Source organism: Tympanuchus pallidicinctus, unplaced genomic scaffold (assembly GCF_026119805.1).
Source record: "Tympanuchus pallidicinctus isolate F22 unplaced genomic scaffold, pur_lepc_1.0 scaffold11, whole genome shotgun sequence".
Lineage (NCBI taxonomy): Eukaryota > Metazoa > Chordata > Aves > Galliformes > Phasianidae > Tympanuchus > Tympanuchus pallidicinctus.
In genome coordinates this window covers 17,393,899-17,411,584 of record NW_026294627.1, presented here as the reverse complement: position 1 = coordinate 17,411,584, position 17,686 = coordinate 17,393,899, and the positions used below count along the sequence as shown (strand labels likewise).

At 47.2% G+C, this 17,686-nt stretch overlaps 2 protein-coding genes across 5 annotated transcripts in view; one reads left to right on the top strand and one right to left on the bottom strand.

The window, feature by feature from the left end:
- The window catches only part of USP12 (ubiquitin specific peptidase 12), a 335,443-nt gene that overhangs the window by 269,330 nt on the left and 48,427 nt on the right, over positions 1-17,686 (top strand). The gene's annotated exons all lie outside the window — the stretch shown is intronic.
- The window catches only part of CDK8 (cyclin dependent kinase 8), a 66,038-nt gene continuing 63,369 nt past the window's right edge, over positions 15,018-17,686 (bottom strand). For all 4 annotated transcript variants that reach the window (XM_052671435.1, XM_052671436.1, XM_052671438.1 and 1 more), the window contains one exon: positions 15,018-16,314. In XM_052671435.1, coding sequence (XP_052527395.1) covers positions 16,189-16,314 — 126 coding nt within the window. In that variant the 3' untranslated portion in view covers positions 15,018-16,188. The remainder of the gene's footprint in view (positions 16,315-17,686) is intronic.

Here is a 17,686-nt window from a genome sequence, read left to right as displayed (position 1 = left end):
AAATGCTGGCACCCACTGGTCATGGCAGGGCTATGTGTCCCCCAGAAAATCCACAGGGAATCATCTCCCTCTTATGGTGCGATCCCGTACTACACAAACATGCTCATTTCCATGCTCTCCAACCTGTGCTGTTCCAACTGGGCTCAGAAGTGACAGAGGTGGAAGCCCACCTGAGCTGCGGAGCAGACAAGGGGATAGATGGAAAACACATGAACTGAACTGCCACAAACATGAAGAGACCCAGAATAAGCATGGGCTGGAAATTAGACAGTGGCATAACCACTAGCAGAGAAGACTGAGGGCAGGAAGAGTTGTTCAGTTTATGAGTCAAGAGGAGGTAACTGTTCATGGCTCTTGACGACAGCAATGTAAGTAAGGCAGTAAGGCAGAGCTCCCAGCCAGTCCTTTTCAGCTCACATCCAACAACATTCTTTTCCCTAAAGCTGTGCTCAGAGTGACTGTGGTCCCTCCTCAGGGCATCTCCTCACCCTGCAGAGGGATGCTGTGGGTGTGAGCAGAACAGGGCTGTTTGCCCATAGGCTAAATGAGCTGTCCCTTTTTGAGAATTATAGAGCAGCCCAGGTTGGAAGGGATCTTGAAAGATCATCAGGTCGAAGTCTTGGGAAAAAGGATCCTCAGTGAGATTATGGAGCATCCTGTGCAACTGCACACTGCACGCTGCACACTCCAATACTGGAGATCCTGCCACAACCCTGGGGAGGTTGTTCCAGTGATTGATTGTTCTCAGTGTAGAAAATTTCTTTTGCTCTTCACAGTTTACGATTTTCATAAACTTCACAAATGCTTGAGCTTCACCCCGAAGCTAGGCTCTGCGGAGTTAACATCAGCAGCATGCAAAATGGAGGGGAGCACAGTGCTCTGATGCAGCCCTGGGGCTGTGCGCATCGGAGCACATCCCCTGTGCAGCTCACACAGATGCACTCCCAGCTGCCCTCTCCAACAGCACCAGCAGCAGCTCTGCTAATAGGACAGCTAATTAGATGTGTTAACAGAATGCCCTTGTCCTGTGAATGGGGGCTGGGAGTTAATGCTTCGTTCCCCTTGCACAGTCCTCATCAGATAAATGTTGTCCCTGGATTAAATCACCTCGAGCCACACTTCCTATCAGGATATCCCAGTATAGCTAAGGCCTTTCGTTTACAAGTTTTCCCTGAATATCTCCCTTCTAAAAAAAAAAAAATTAAAACTGTGTTTCTTATGTAATTACATGACTTCATGGGTGAAATCTTTAGGAAAAACAGTGTAGCTCCTGACTTCCCAGTAACACAGGGGATGGTGGGTTATAAACAAATCACTTTGGAACTGCTCACCTGTCTTCCCTCTAGTGCTTCCAGGAGAAATTGCATATGATTAGTGGTGTTGTGATGGCTGGTGTGCAAGCCCTGTGCCAGCCATACAGCTTTTTGTGTCAAATCCCTGATCTCTCAGGCACATTAATCATGACAGAAACAAGGCAGAAACTGTCAGATAGCTATTTGTAAGCCCTGGACCCCCATTTGCAAGGAGTTCCCAAGGCTCCCAGCTCAAGGAAACAGCTCAGCACAGCGTGTTTTCCCCAGGACAAAGGCCCCTTTCCACACACTGTTTGCTGCCTGCCCTGTGGGTGACATTTAAACTGGATCTCCTGGCCTCTCACCTATGTGGCTGAACAAGGTACAGCTCTGATCACATTGAGGTTATAAGAAAAATGGGTGGAAAAAAAGACTGAGAAGTTATTTGCTATTCTGGAATAATGATCCCTGAGTAATGCTGTAAAGAAATATGATGGTTGGAAATAAACCACAGAGATGTTATGGAATTGGATTGATTGTCATGGTAGAGCTCATTGGGGGCACTTTCAAGCAGAGGTGGCCATGTCTTACTGAAAGTATCATTTAACATGGAAAATGTAGAAAGAAAAGTGGAAGAGTAAGAAGAACCCTTACTTCTAGGGAACGCAGTGATGGAAAGGGAGGGAGAAGAGGAATATTTGTAAAGAGATCTGTGAAGATCACCGCACACTTTGCTCAAGCTCAGTATTCTGCCCATGCACCTTTTCCACTCAAGGTCCCACTGAGAAGGAACATTTGGGCCTTGGCAATTTCTTTGTGGGGAAGACTCCTCCAAAATGGGCTGTGGTGGCTGAAGAGCAGCTCACAGCAAATTGTGGTTTGTGTGCTGGCAGCTGCCTCGCCCCAGCCAGGGCTGCCCCAGTCAGGTGGCTTGGTTCTGTTCACCTACCGGATGACATTTAATTTGAGATAAATTGCAAACGTTACAACCGAATGAACAGTTTGAAATTCATAGAGTCATAAATTGCAAGGCCATAGGGGGCTATTACCATCATCTTATCTGACCTCCTGTATAGCACAGTCATAAACTCACAGCCAGTGATCCCTGCATCCATCCTCGCAATTTGTGGCTGAGTGGGAAAGACACTCCATCTTGATAAAAGCCCCACTGTGACAGAGAACTCCTGGATGAGATCTCCTAAAAGCTAATTACCCTCTCAAAATTCATACCTTGCTCTCACTTGGTGTTTGCTCCTTTCCTCGCTGTCCTTTAGTTACATTACTCACAGAGCTCCTTTGCAAAAAGCAAGCCGAGTGTTGCATTGTTGGTGGCTGAGTGGCACAGGGATCATTTGCTGTTTGTTGAACAGTCATGGATAGTCCTGAGCAAACATCTCAGATGGGATCGTAGAATCATCTACGAGTTTTGGAAATGCTGAAATATTCATTCTATTCTTCATGTACGGTTTGATAGAAATGATTTGCTGAGCCTTCATCAAAAGAGATGCTGCAGTAGTGTGAAAAGAAAGAGAGGGAAGTAAAAAAAAAAAAAGAATTGATCTGGGGATAATTGAGGAGAAAACTGCAGGCGGTCTGTGCAGATGCATCAGGAAATGTGGCCTGAGAAAGAAAAAAAGTCACGTTTTTGAAAATGTGAGTGCTCTGGGAACAGTGGTACTGGGAAAGACAAAAGACAGGGGGGTTGAAATGGAGGCACCAGGCAGAGGCAAGCATCTGTGCGCTGCAGGACTGAGGAAGAGAGCAAGGAAGAAGCTTCGAGCAGCAGCGCTCCAAGCAACATGGCAAAGGAGGCTGAGAACTGGCACAGGCTGCCCAGAGGCTGTGGGCTCTCCTGCTTAGGGACCGCCTGAAGCTGCCCAGATGTGGCCCTGGGCACCCTGCTCTGGTGCCCTTGCTGGAGTAGGGCTGGGCCAGGTGGCCTCCAGAGCTGCCTTCCACCTCAGCCATCCTGTGACTGATTCAGTGCATATCCAGCCAGGTACCATGGAGCAGCAGCACTAACGCAGCATTAAAACAGGCCATTACAGGACCGGTGAGTTTCTTTACATCCACACCAGCACAAAATCCAACCTTCCATTCCCATGGCAACCCCAGCCCGGCTGCAGCCTCGGTGCAGCGAGATGGAGGCATTCGTGCAACGGCAGAGCTGTAATCTCTGAGCCTTGGTGTGCGAGAGGCAGTGAGTTCAGGTTGCTGGGGGAACCACAACTTTTTAATCATCCTGCATTAATGGTTTTATTGCACTGAATATTTATAGTGATTGGTGTATTCAGATGTGTTAGGAGAGAGATTTGCCACCTCCCTGGGCACCTCTGTGCAGGGCTGGGAGGCAACAGAAGGCACAGAATAGCTGCAATGTGGAGGGGCGAAACAGCAAACAGAAATGCTCTGTGAACAGAAGCGTGTGAAGTGTCCAAAGAAGAACATTCACAGCAGTGGCAGATCAGTGCTTGACACAACACTGAGTATTCTGGTGGATTTTGATTGAAGAGGCAGCTGTGAAAAGCATTAGGAGAGTGTTTTATGCAAACGGAAACTACAAACATTTCAACAACTAAAAAGAATGACAACCAAAGGGGAAAAGATTACTCAACGAGCTGTTTTCTGTAGGGCTGTGGAATAAATGCAACACAGACCAGAAGCCTTCTGCCTCCCAGGGCCTTTGTGGAAGCTCGTCATTCCCCTCCTGCCTGTACAACTCTGCTCAAAAACCTATTTGGAAAGCTTTAGGAAAACACATTGATCCTATTCTGTATTTGAATCAGCTGAGAAGAATGTACTTACCAAAACATTTGGGACATCATAAAAAATGACCCAGAGAAGCACTTGGAGGTTGTCCTGGGCTCAGAGTTCATACTAGTTCCTTTGGGTTTAACTGCTGACTTTCATCATCCTTCCCCCCCGACAAACACAGTTCAAATTGCACACATTTTACCCCTTCTCTGGGATACATCTGGGCTTCTTCTTGAGCCTCTGGGCTCCTCCAGCCTCTGGTCTGGAGAAGGTGGGACCAGTGGGGCCAGGTTTATCCTCCCTGGGTACTGTAGAGGCTCAAGCACAGTGCTGCTGGTGACCAGTGTCCCACACAGGGTGAGGGATGGGGACAGCTTCACTGAGTCATATAGATAAAGTTGTTGCATAGGAAAGTCCCTTCTGGAAGCAGCAGGAAAAACAGAGTGGTCAGCTCTGCCACACACTCTGGAAAATCTTCCAGTGCTCTAGCCATGGTGACCACAGCCAAATGGAATGTCCAGCTGAGCCTTGGCTGAAGCTTTAATGTCACCATTTCCTCAGTACAATTCCTGCCACTGGCTTTTGGGTCTTTGAGAGGGCTGTGGATGCCCAGGATCCTTGTGAGGGTCTGAGAAGAGGCAGGTCATTCACTCCATTAAAATATCACTTGGGTGTGAAGTAAGAAGCAGCCAATGCTGGAAAACCCCAAGCAGCCAGAGCTAAGTAGAATGTCACAGAGAGAGTTCTGCTGGGCTGTGGCCTGGGAGAGGGACATGGCTGAGGGTCAAGAGACGTCTGGGCTAGAGGGGCTTTTTCTGAGTCATACAATCATAGAATCACAGTTGGAAAAGACCTCCAAGATCTCCCAGTCCAACCATTCACCTACCACCACGATTTCCCCACTAAACTGTGCCCCTTAGTAAAACATTCAAATGCTTCTTGAACACCTCCAGGGTTGGTGACACCACCACCTCCCTGGGCAGCCCTATATCCCCATGTGTCTCCTCACATTCTGGAGAATCTCCTCCTTGCAGCACACATCTGTGGGTCTTGGCACCACCTCACCACTCCATGCCCACTTGCCCAGGCTTTTGGCCAAGAAGCAGAGTTTTGGCACCTACAATGAGGTACAGCTCATGATGAAAACTCAAATAGGGTGCAGCTCAACTCATAGGTACAACAGGGCTCCTTCCTTACAGAATCACAGAATTACTGAGATTGGAAAGACGAGAAGATCATCTAGTCCAACCAACAACCCACAGCTGTGACTGCTCTAGACCACATCCCTCAGTGCAACATCTGTGCATTTCTTAAACACCTCTAAGGATGGTGACTCCACCGCCTCCCTGGACAGCCTGCTCCAATGCCCAACTACACTTACTGTGTACGAAGTCCAGAAATGCTCTTGTCTCCCAGCACCTCCCATTTGTGGAGGCCACACTGAACACTGGGTTTCAGGCAGCACATTCCAGCACTGGTAGCAGTGATGCTGGGCTGAGCTTTTCCTTCGCTGGTGATGGCGAGGGAAGAGCAGCAACAGCCGAGTGAGCGCAGACTGTGCAGGGTGTCCCTGGTGCCAGGAGGAACCAAGACCCACAAGTGACAGTGCACCCACTTAGGGCAGCAGGGATCTGTGCCCACCTGCTCTTCTCCCCAGACTGCCCTGCACACCAGCGGCAGCCACACCTTATTTGAAAGTCCTTTGCACAGCCACCGTCAATGCCGCGGTACTGCGCTTTCAGTGCCCATTTTCTCTGCATGCAGCCAGTAATTTCTAAAGCACACAAAGTATTTTTAGAGCTCACTTTGAAGAGCTTCAGGTCTGCAATTGTGTGACTCAGCTGCCAATGCTATTTATTTTGGGTTTACATTCAAACTGAGCAATTACAGCCCTGAGCAGCTGTTTAGGTACCGTATTTCTTTGTCATGCTGCTGTACCGTTTGCATGCGGCATTGTCTGCTTTGTGCTCCCAGTTATTTGTCTAAAGGTTTCCAAAGCACATCCAGAATAAAGCCGTGGGCTATCACCTCTCTTTCTTCTGGCTGCGTGCAACCAGGCTTCCTGCACCCGCTGCAGCACATCCTCATTCCGTGATGATACACCACGCTCTCCCAGGAGTGCTCCACATGATGACAGCTTGCAAAGTGCTGCTGCAGGATTTGGGTCACGGCTGGAGCATAACGTGGCATTTGCTCTTTAACGAAAGTCTCTCGCACAGCTTTTTCCTTTCAGAGGAAGAAATTTCTGCCTCTCGCTGAGCCATTTGTATGGGTTTAATGACGCTCAAGACATTCATCATGGGGAAGGGTTCTGCCTGAGCTCCTTGTTTACTTCAAGTCCATTTATTTCTAACATCCTTTCCTCCAGTTCTTGAATCCTTCACCTGCATGAACAGCACCCTTAGATCATCTTTATTGAATACAGTTAAGTGTAGCTCATGGGGTTATTGAATTACAGGCATGAACTTACCAAAATGAGATAAATCACTACCATGTTAGCCTCTCTCTATTAAACGCATTTCACCCTGAGGCACTTTTCCATAGAACAGATACCATATATCAAGCATTTGAATACCCAAAGTAGCTCATGTGGCTTCTTCCTGGGAGACAGCACGCAGCAGGGGCACAGAGCTGCCTCTGAAGGAAGCCTAAAATATTCATTATAAGTAACAATCCCTGTGCAAGGCTCGAGCTTAAGGACTTGGGGTGGGTTTTGAGACACATTTGTTCACTTTAGACTTTCTCTCAGGTGGAGCAGTATTGAATGAAGAGGGCTTGCAATGGAGCTGGGCTCTCGTGTTAAATGAGTGAACTGGGTCCACCTGCTTCCCAGGAACAAGACTGGGGGCTGCCTTGACCTCAGGCCCGAAGTCCCTGCTGAGGTTCAGCAGTATCTCCCCAGCATGGTCACCGTTTTACAACCACAGTTCTGGAGGACCTTGGCTGCACCCATTGGGGGTCTCCTCCAGTGTCCCATGCTCGTGCCCTCAGGGGTGGTGAGGAGATGAGATGGCAGGGTGACAAAAGAAGACTCCAAACAGAGCAGTCTGTCATGAGGAAAACCCACCCGCTCTTCCCCCCCACCTCTGTAGTGCATCTCAAGGTCCTACATATCACAAAGCCTGATGATGAGCACCCAGAATCACAGAATGGCCAGGGTTGGAAGAGACCTCAAGAATCATGAATCTCCAACGCCCCTGTCACAGGCAGGGCCACCAACCTCCCCATTTAATACCAGACCAGGCTGCCCAGGGCCCCATCCAACCTGGCCTTGAACACCTCCAGGCTCAGGGCATCCACAACCTCTCTGGGCAGCTGTTCCAGCACCTCACCACTCTCTCTGTAAAGAACTTCCCCCTGACATCCAACCTAAATCTTCCCTCCCTCAACTTAAAACCATTTCCCCTTGTCCTGCTGTTATCAACCCTTTCAAAGAGTTGATTCTCCTCCTCTTTGTAGGCTCCCTTCAGGTACTTGAAAGGCTGCAATTAGGGCACCCTGCAGCCTTCTTTTCTCCCTCTTTTTCTCCCCATGCCCTGCAGCCTAGGCCAGCCCATATGATGGCCAGGGACAGCCTCCACCAGCACCACACTTACAACAGGGAGGGGTTTGACTCCAGATCGCCTGCAGACCAGCAGCTTGCCTTTTCCCCTGGTTATTTCTTGTTCTTGCATCCCTATTAACTTTTCTTATCACAGTTTCACCTTTGGTATTTTCACAGTTGACATCATTTCAACATATTTCCTTTCCTGCCTTGTGGTTTGATAACCCTCATTTTTTTGTGTGTGCGTTTTTCTTTTCCTATCATATCATCCTGTTTGAATTCAAACCCCGAGAGGTTCTGGTGACCGAGAGGTTCCAGTTAGGGGATCCTGATTTCCACACCTGTAAGTTGTCAATGCTGTAAATCCAGCACACTTGCCCAGCTGAGCTTCAGCCTGAGGTCTGTGAAGTAAAGGCACAAATCTATCCCTGGGGCCATGCAGAACCTCTCTTGTAGGTGCTGATCCTCTGCAGACGGCTCCGAAACCCCAAATCACGCCCCCTTTTGTGCACTTCTGTTCATTCACGGAATTATGAAAACTATCAGCTGCCTTTCACATTGTTCCTGCAATCATACAAAAGGAATGATGCTTTCGGATTGTTCTTCAGCCTGCTGAAAAACTGCTCTTATTTCTTATCATTATTAGCAGACATGAAGTTTGACTTATTTTCAGCTGAAAAGATTCACTCAGGTACAAAGATGGAAAGAAAAAGCAACTTCCCACATCACTGAGTCCACCCACCTGCCAAAGCAGGTTCCCTATAGTAAACTGCACAGGTAGGTATCCAGAAGGGTCTTGAATATCTCCATAGAATGAGACTCCACAACCTCTCTGGGCAACCTGTTCCAGTGCTCTGTTACCCATACCATAAAGAATTTTGTCCACATGCTAGTATGGAATTTCCTATGTTCAAGTTATAGGCCATTGCTCCTTGTTCTATCGCTATGCATCACTGAGAAGAGCCTGGCCTCATCCATTTGCCTCCAACCTCCCTTTAGATATTAATAAACATTAATCAGATCTCCCCTCAGTCTTCTCTTCTCCAGGCTGAACAAGCCCAACTTACTCAGCCCTTCCTCACAGGGGAGATGCTCCAGGACTTTTTATCATCTTTGTGGCCCTTCGTTGGACTCCTTCTAGGATATTCCCTGGCTTTTTTGAACTGGGGAGCCCAGAACTGGATTCAGTATTCTAAGTGTGGCCTCACCAGGACAGAGTAGAGAGAAATCCCTCGACTTGCTGGCCTCTCTCTTTTTAATGCACCCTAGGTTACCAATGGCCACAGCGGCACAGTGCTGGCCACGGCCAACCTCTTGTCCACCAGGACACCCAGGTCCTTTTCTGCAGAGCTCCTCTCCAGCAGATCATACCCTAACCTGTACTGGTTCATACAGCTACTCCTCCCTAGACACAAGACACTACACTGGGCTCTTGTTAAACTTCAGGTTCCTCCCTGCCCAACTCTCCAGACTGCCCAGGTCTTGTTCAATAGCAGTACAGCCTTCTGGTACGTCAGCCACTCCTCCCAGCTTCGTATAATCAGCAAACTTCTTGAATGTGGGCTCTGTCCCTTCATCCAGATTGCTGATGAAGATGTTGAACAAGACCAGACCCAGCACTGACAGGGAACATAGCAAGTTATAGGCCTCCAACTAGACTCTCCACTGCAGATTACAACCCTCTGTTTTGCTTGTGCCCATGCCCCACTCAGGACTCTCAGCACTGAGAGAGCCCCACCACTGGTGTTTCATTCCCAAGAAGGACACAGCACTGGGATGGGGGGATGCCCACAGACACACACACACTGGGGAGCTGGTGTTAGTGATACCAAATGCTGCGACTCCAAGAGCAGGCATCCCATCATGTCTCCTTGAGACCCTGCTTGGGCAACCTTGCTGTCTGACTTCAGGCACCCATTCTCACAAGTGAGCACAGCACTTGCTGTCCCTGCTCTGTTCAGATTTTCTGTCAGGGATTTCCTCTCTGTTCCCAGCAGATTGGACCTGTGGTAGCAGGTCGTGTGGCACTCTGAATTACTCCCACACAGCTCCTGCACCTGTGAGCTGAGCTGCACACAGCAGTGTGCAGCCCAACAGCCCAACAGCCCCGCTCCACCTGCAGCCTTTCTGTGACCCAGTGTGAAGTGCCACTGTCCACCGAGCATGGTGGCCACTGACAGCCCCCTCCTCTGTGCCCACAGAGCTGAGGATTGATGAGATCACAGAATATCTGAGTTGGAAGGGACTCCAAAAGATAATCTGCTCCAACCCCTTGCAGTGAGCAGGGACACCTACAGCTGGATCAGGTGCTCAGAGCCCTGTCCAGCCTGATCTTGAGTGCCTCCAGGGACAGGGCATCCATCACCTCTTTGGGCAACCTGTGTCAGTGCCTCACCACCCTCACTGAACAACTTCTTCCTTATATCCAGTCTAAATCTCCTCTCTTTTAGTTTGAAACCATTTCCTCTTTTTATGTCATCACAGACTGCTAAAGTTTGTCCCCTTCTTTCTTACAGCCCCCCTTCATATACTGAAAGGCCACCCTCAGGTCTCCCCGCAGCCTTCTCTTCTCCAGGCTGAACAGCCCCAGCTCTCTCAGCCTGTTCTCACAGCTGTTCCATCCCTTGGGTCATTTTTATAAGCCCCCTCTCAACGCATTCCAACAGCTCCATGACTCTCCTGAAGAATCCACATCTGGATGCAGGTACTGCAGGTGAGGCCTCACCAGCACAGAGCAGAGGGGAGGAACACTTACCCTGCTGGCCACACAGCTTTGGATGCAGCCCAGGATACAGTTGGTTTTCTGGGCTGAGAAGGCACATTGCTGGCTCATGTCCAACCAGTACCACCACCACCATCCACCAGTACCACCAGGCCCTTTCAGCAGGGCTGTGCTCCATCCTTCCATCCTCCAGCAGGGGATAGCAGGGATTGCCATGACAGTGGTGCAAGACCCTGCACTTGGACTCGTTGAAACTCATGACATCTGACCCAGCAGCTGCTCGTCATCCCCAGGCTGTGGACACATCACAAGCCTGGTGACACAGGACATTCAGGCTGCTCTTCAAATGTCAGCAGCTCGCTCAGCTGAGCAATGAGGGGGATGTTTAACAACAGCTGGTTTTGTCCAGTATGCAAATGTAATACATGGATATCCCACATACCTGCACTGCTAAAGGAGGTAGGACACAAGGGAAGCTCCTAAGGGAATTTCTAAGCTTCCAGGCTGCATTATCAACCCCTCTCACCTTGTCTTGATCTTCTGGAGAAGACACAGGACAGAACACCAGGGGAAAGCCCAGTCCCTGAGCACAGGACATGAGGAATGCCTGAGCCACATACGAACTGCCTTTACAAAGGTGAGCACACCTCAGCCCACACAGTGCCGAGGTGACTGCTGCTGCCACCCAGACATCGAAGTTACCCAAGGAGGCTTTCCCCAGGATGTGCTGCATGTGTGAGCAGTGTGACAGATCTGCAGGAACATGTGGCCAAAACACAGGTGGTGTGGCCTCACCACATCCCTAGGTGTGGAAGCAAACTTTTCAAGAAAGCATATACATGTTCCACTGTTGTGGAGGCAGGGAATGATGAACCAATGCATTCTGTGCTGCATTCACCCCTCCTCCACCTCATGCAGCCCAGTGTGTGTGCAACCCCTAAGCAGGGTCTGAAATGTAAAAGGCTAATTAGGCTCCACGTGGGAGCCAAGGGAAGACTTTGACCATGGCAAGCTGAAAAGTATTGCTTGGTACTTTGCGATCTGGGAGCTTTTGGAGCAGTGGTGGAGCTTATCCATGTTCACATCCTAGGTGAGAGCTGGTGTGCTGCCCCAGGGCAACAGCCTCACTGACACCAGTGCCAAGTTCCACAGCACAGAACCCTCCTAATGGCTTGGGGCAGCTTGCTGAAGTCAGCCAAAATACAGATTGCTTCAAGTCCTTGTGAAGAACTTATCAAGTGAGCCTTGGTGGAAGAAGCAGCTGCATTTTTTTTGCTTTCAGAGGATAAGCACCTGCTGTCTGCCTCCATGCTGCTCGAGCAGTTTGTACATCCTGTCATTCAGATGCCTGCCATGTTCACAAAGCGTTCTTTATCCGTAGCTGTGACAAGAAATTATGCTGAACCAAGCTCATCCACCTTAGTCTCAGGGGATATTGGCTATTAAACTGTCTCAGAAGCACCTTCCTGAAGCTCTGTTGCTATTCAGCCTCAAGGAAGATGCTGCGATGGTTATGCTGCCTGACAAAAGGACGACTCCATTCAGAGGTGTAACTAAAATAGCAAGCAGGGAGCACAATAGTCAGTCCTTCCACAAAAAATATGCTCAACTTACAATAGCAGCAACATTTTGTCCAAATGGCAGGTCTGCAACTTCACAGTTGGCTCCAAGAAACAATCTGTGACCTCCCCTTTTGAAAGGCAATAACCAATCGAAGCTCCTCCTCCCCAATTATCCCAATTATTCCAGTTGGTGGCAGTCAAACTGCCTAACAGTGCCCATAAAATCACCAGCAGCCACCACGCATGAAAGGTCAAGCCTTTCAGCAGAGCCAGGATGGGCCTGGGGAGAGGCAGAAGTGGCTCATTATCTAGGGAACAATTTCAGAAAGGAATCAATGGACTTTGGGGAACAGCACAGGTAATTTCTTCCCATAAAACCTTCACGTGCAACTGACCCCAAGCCCTCACTCTCATTACCACTTAACTCGGGTGTGAGCTGGCAGGAGACAAACAGCAAGGTGAAAAAAAGAAGAGTTTCCAAGATCCCTTCTGATAGATCTTCAGGTGGTTCGACATGCTCCACTCATGCTCTGCTGTTCTCTTCTCACTTCAGATGGCGATGGAGTTCCCTTTGCACTGCTTCCTATCAAACACCACGCTAAGGGGCAGTGAAGTCTCACAGAATCACCTTGCTCTGTGTTTTGCTCTGTGCAAAGCTATGAGGTCGCTGAGACACTTGGGCTGCTCATAGCCCTCAGCACAAGAATGTGAAGGCACTTGCTCTTTCTTGTTCTGTCAGAGTATTACGTCAGGTGCTATGAAGAGAAAGGGAAGTGGTGTTTGCACCTACTGCTCCTGCCACTTCCACATCAATCTTCCCAGCTCACAGCAGGCTCAACTCAACCACGCATCCCAGAAAGGAAAAAGCAAAATGAAGGAAAACCCAACCTGAGCTCTGCCTGCCACCCAGCAGCACACTGCCCTGGCAGCTCTGTGAGCTCACCAAGCATTTTTTAATTCCTATACAACAACACAGAAAACCAAAGGGCAGAAAGGGTCTCATTTCCTTCTGCTGCTGCTCCTCCCACCTCCATTAACACTGAAACCTTCTTCAAAAAGGGTCTTTGCAAAAAAATGTTTTCTATTTCTTTTAGAGAGATGCATCCTTAGCAAGTGTAATAAATTCTGACCACAATAAGCTCTGTTTTACAAAGGCTTGGCTTGCTGCAAGTGCCAAGGTGAATCAAAGTGCAAAACTGTGCTTAGCCTAATGATTGAGTTAAACCTGTAGCCCCACTTTCAGCATAAGCCTACTCTAGGAAAATAATTTATTCTTTAATCAGAGAAACAAAGACTGGCTCCCAGGCTCCAGGTGTTTGACATATGCTCAGATTGGCCCAGAGAATTGTTGATGAAAAATGAAAAGCTCTGAACTTCTTGAGTCTCACAACTAATGCTCAGCTGTGCAAGGAGAGCTGCAACTCGCACGCCAGCTGCCACCGCCTCGCTGCTCTCACCAGTCTGCAACTGCTCTATTAAAATGTTCTCAAAGATGCTTTCTTCTTCCTTACCTTCCCTTAGCCTCACATTAAAAGCTCCCCAAAGCCAAACCCGGACAGAATGAATTTATGCTTTTGTTTTTGAATAGTTCAGGATAGTAATTTCCTGCCTTTCCTACAGTTCAGACAGCATTAAGAACTAAGAAATTTATTTGGTGCAGAAGATAATTTTATAACTGTCACCTACACAACAAAATTAGCCTTAGCAACAGTAGAAATGCACCCCCTCTTGAAGGCAGAGGTCACACCAAGTACTGACAACCTTCTATTCCCACTGTTCTGGAGAAAGAAATCCCAAATTCATCCTCAGAAGGAGGTGACACTCAGACATCAGAACAAGTCTGATACAGAAATGTGACTGCCCTGTAGGACTGCAGTTTGTTAAAGCAATCTGTGATACGTTTACAAGAATGGAGTAGAATGAATGAAATGACTGCAAACGGAGGAGCAGACAGCTTACAACTACATGTAGGGCATAATTTAGTTTCACTATTATCAGATGATAAGCTGTGCCTGCATCTCCAAATAACCTTTTCAATGGGAAAATTAAATTCAAGTGCAAACTAATGGCAAGGGTTCTTTTTGTCAGCTGGCAGCACGTCCCTATAGAAAAATAAATTAATGTTGGCCTGCTATTTTCAAACAAAGCATTGGAGACATCAAAATATACTGGTATCAAGTAAGATTAGCATTAATATGAATAGTACTAATTCTCATGCATTAGTAAGTCCAAATAAGCAAAAAATCAGGGCTGACAGAAATTTAATAGAAATAAAACTGCATAAAAATTGCTCTTGTCACCCCTTCAGCAGCTGTGAGAGCCACTGAACACACAAGTTCAAAGTCTATATAAATATTTAGGGAAGGAGGGAAAAGCTTTCATGTGAAAAGAAACCAGAAAGAATTTTACAGCACTCCCAATTACATATTTCAGTTTATTCCAGACTTGAGGAAGTCACATTTTGACTCTATTAAAGTCCACGATGAATCTCACGCTATCCGAACTTCCTCTTTCTCAAGCAGCATAAACTTTGGACTCTGCCTTTTTTCTTTTGTTTTACATCTCAAAAACATTTAAACCTCTTCTCTACTCCACTACTTTTATTACACCTCAAACTTACCCCTGGTTTGCATTTTGGGTTGGCTACAGATTTCTCCTTTGGCTGCACCCAGCCCCCACCTCTGTGCATTTTTTAGTGCCCAACTTGTCTGCCCTTTTCATGGGACAGATGGGTCGTACAACTGGACGTTCACTCTCCACGAAACGCTTGCAGACAAAATCCTGCACATATTGCAAAAGATATTAATGTCGTAAAGTCGTGGTATGGTATCAGATGGCAAGAAAGTGAAAGAAACCTTAGAAAAACTACTTATGCAAGAAGGTCTCTGGATTTTGCAGATGAGAACGAGCTGTCTGATGTATAAAACACAGCTGGCAATGGACCCGCATTCAGTGCACCTCCAGCTGACCAACCAGATGTCCCCAGCAGGAGGCAATGATGTTTTATGAAGGCATCTTTTTTCTGCTATTTAAAAAGCAGCAGAAATGCAGGTTAAATGCTGTTTCTGAAAACAAAACCCAATACATCCATACAACGGCAGACTGGGGCGCCGCGCACTGAAGGAATACAGGCAAAGATCATGTGCAGATTTATGAAAAATAAATTTATTACATAACACCTTGTTTTAACAATGTTCGATTTCTCTTTTATTCAGAATACTTGCGTCATTCATGTAAAATAGTTTGATACAGTACATTGTAGGTAAGGTCTTCCTCATAAATTCTAAGGCTCTCCTAACACCTTGATCCTCTGCTGTAAGGATGGCACCCCTAAACAACGTGCGGACATTTAAAAAAAGAAGAAAAGAAGTAACTGAACGAAATTTGAAGTCCACTACACCAAGCCTGCTCTCAAAAATCATGACGAAATATCTGAACGGATGCCACACCTCTTCAGGGAATATCACTCATGCTTTTTTAATCCCAAAGCATGCTCACAAATCATTAACACCAACAGGAAAAAAAAAATAAAACACTGTCTATGACAATCATTTTCACTTGTTTGCTGAACCAAACATGTTTATATCAATGACAACATATTTATTTTACTATCAAATAGCAGCTTTAATACCAGTCAAGTCATAGATTTAAAAACAAAACCAAAAACTTACGCTGGAAATTAATCTTTGGGACGTTTGTAATTGCTGGAAAAAATGCAAACGTTTTCATGTCCATAAAAAAACCTCATCGTAGCAATTGTGTTGGTCATCAAACATTGACCTACGTGGAAAATGAACCAACCCACAAAAGTCACTAAAAATAAATGTATACCAAAATAATTTCAGTTGGAATCACGGTTATTTTGCTTTTTTTGCCATGTTAACACATACTGTATGCTTCAAGTACCAGGTCAAAGATGTCGTGTACTATTGGTCAGATAAGGTTGTTACATCGAGAGAATTCACCACATACGACAACAAAAATGCTTGCCCCTAGCACATTTCACAGCTTCAACTGCTACAGACTGTCACTGAACAAAAATGCATCGGTCAGTCTGAACCATGTCAAGTAAACTATGGAAGTAGCATATCCACAACACAAACTGTGCTAGCACTTTCTTTTCAAGTCTAACCCAACAACAGGTACAACTGGGAGCCACTACTCCATTCTGTGAAAGGTGGTGGAACTTGGCGATCAGACGTGTTGAAGGTGTGGTTGTACAGTACATTCCTGTGGCCCAGGCCAGGTTCCAGGCAGGCAGCTGCGCAGTCCTGCAGCATTAGCAACAGTGCACTGACATTATTGGGATGCAGCTCAGTACCGATGTGTCTGATGTGAGTACTGTGGAGGCTGCTGGGAGGTAGTTGAATATCCCATGCTGCTCTGTGGCTGCGATGTGCTTGGTCCGGGGTTGGGGTAGGCAGCATGGGGATTGGAACGCTAGAAAGGGGTAAAAGCAGAGCAATGGTAATCCTTCTCATCAGCTGGGTCTACAGAGTTACTTCTTCTAGAGGTACTGAGCACACGCAGTCCTAAAGCAGCTGCTGTCCCTACACTCTTCTCACTTAGATTACCACAGGGCAGATGTGAACATCAGGAACAGCAGGTTAGAAAGGCACTGCTACCACCAGTCAGTTATCCACTCTGAATTGCCTTTTGGGAATCCACACCCATCAGAGCCAAACCCCAACAGCCCTCCAGGTAGGTATGGCACAGCTGCATGTTACAGAAAGCTACTATCAGCCACATCAGAGGCTTCTCCACTTGCTCCCTTACACTGCCAAGAAAGTATTTTGGGGCTGGAGCTCAGATCTGTGCATCTCAGTGCTGATGAGCCAGTTGGAATCATTCAGACCTCCTGTTACAAAGGATGTGTTTACCAACCTTCTGCTTGGCCTGGGAGCACGGGCTGGAAAATAATAAGTGTGGTTAGGCTAAGGGGCCACCTAGCAGCCTTATAGCTCCTTGGAGTTGGGTTAAAGATGATAGCCAAGCTCTTCTCAGTAGAACCAGATATTTCAAGGGAAAAGGGCCACGATGGCAGAAGCTTGGGAGGTTCAGGTTGGACCTCCTCAGGGAAAAAATATACACAAGGAGGCGAGCACAGCACTAGGAGAACTTGTCCAGGAAGGCGGTGAAGTCTCTGTGGCTGTCTATGGAATTTTCCACGACTTGGCTACATAAAGCCATGGCTGACCTGATTTAGCATGAGCAGCAGTCCTGCTTCAAGTGGGAGACTGGACTGGATGGTCTCCAGAGGCCTCTTTCACCCAGCATTTCTATGATTATTTACCAAGTGGAGCACTGCAAGGAGACCTGAGCAAGTCAGCAGCTGTCTAACTCAATCCCAGCCTAGAAGTCAGTTATTTACACAGCTGGAACTATAAAGGGGAAGGACTGCATGCAGGACTTTGAATGTAAGCATATGATCACTGGTTAAGTTTACACACAAAAATCACAGGTTTTGGAAACTGCTGTGCAACTCCTGAACTCTTGATACCACAAGACCCATGTTAGCAAAAGCAGCTCCTACTAAAGGTTGGGAAAATTCTCTATAGTGAGAACTCCAGGGCCAAGGTGGAGCTACTGAGATCTGAATACACCAATCTGAGGTTAAACAATGTCCTGAAAAAGTAAAATATTAAAGTAGCTTTAACGATGTCATCAGCTGGAAAACAAAATAACAGGATTGGGTTTTGGCTTTTTGTTTGTTTGCTTCTTTTCTGCCATTTGGCATATAGAGTGGAAACTATAATTGGGATGTTGAGCAAGGAAAAATCAAAAGCCAAACTCTACTTGCTAACATATGCTC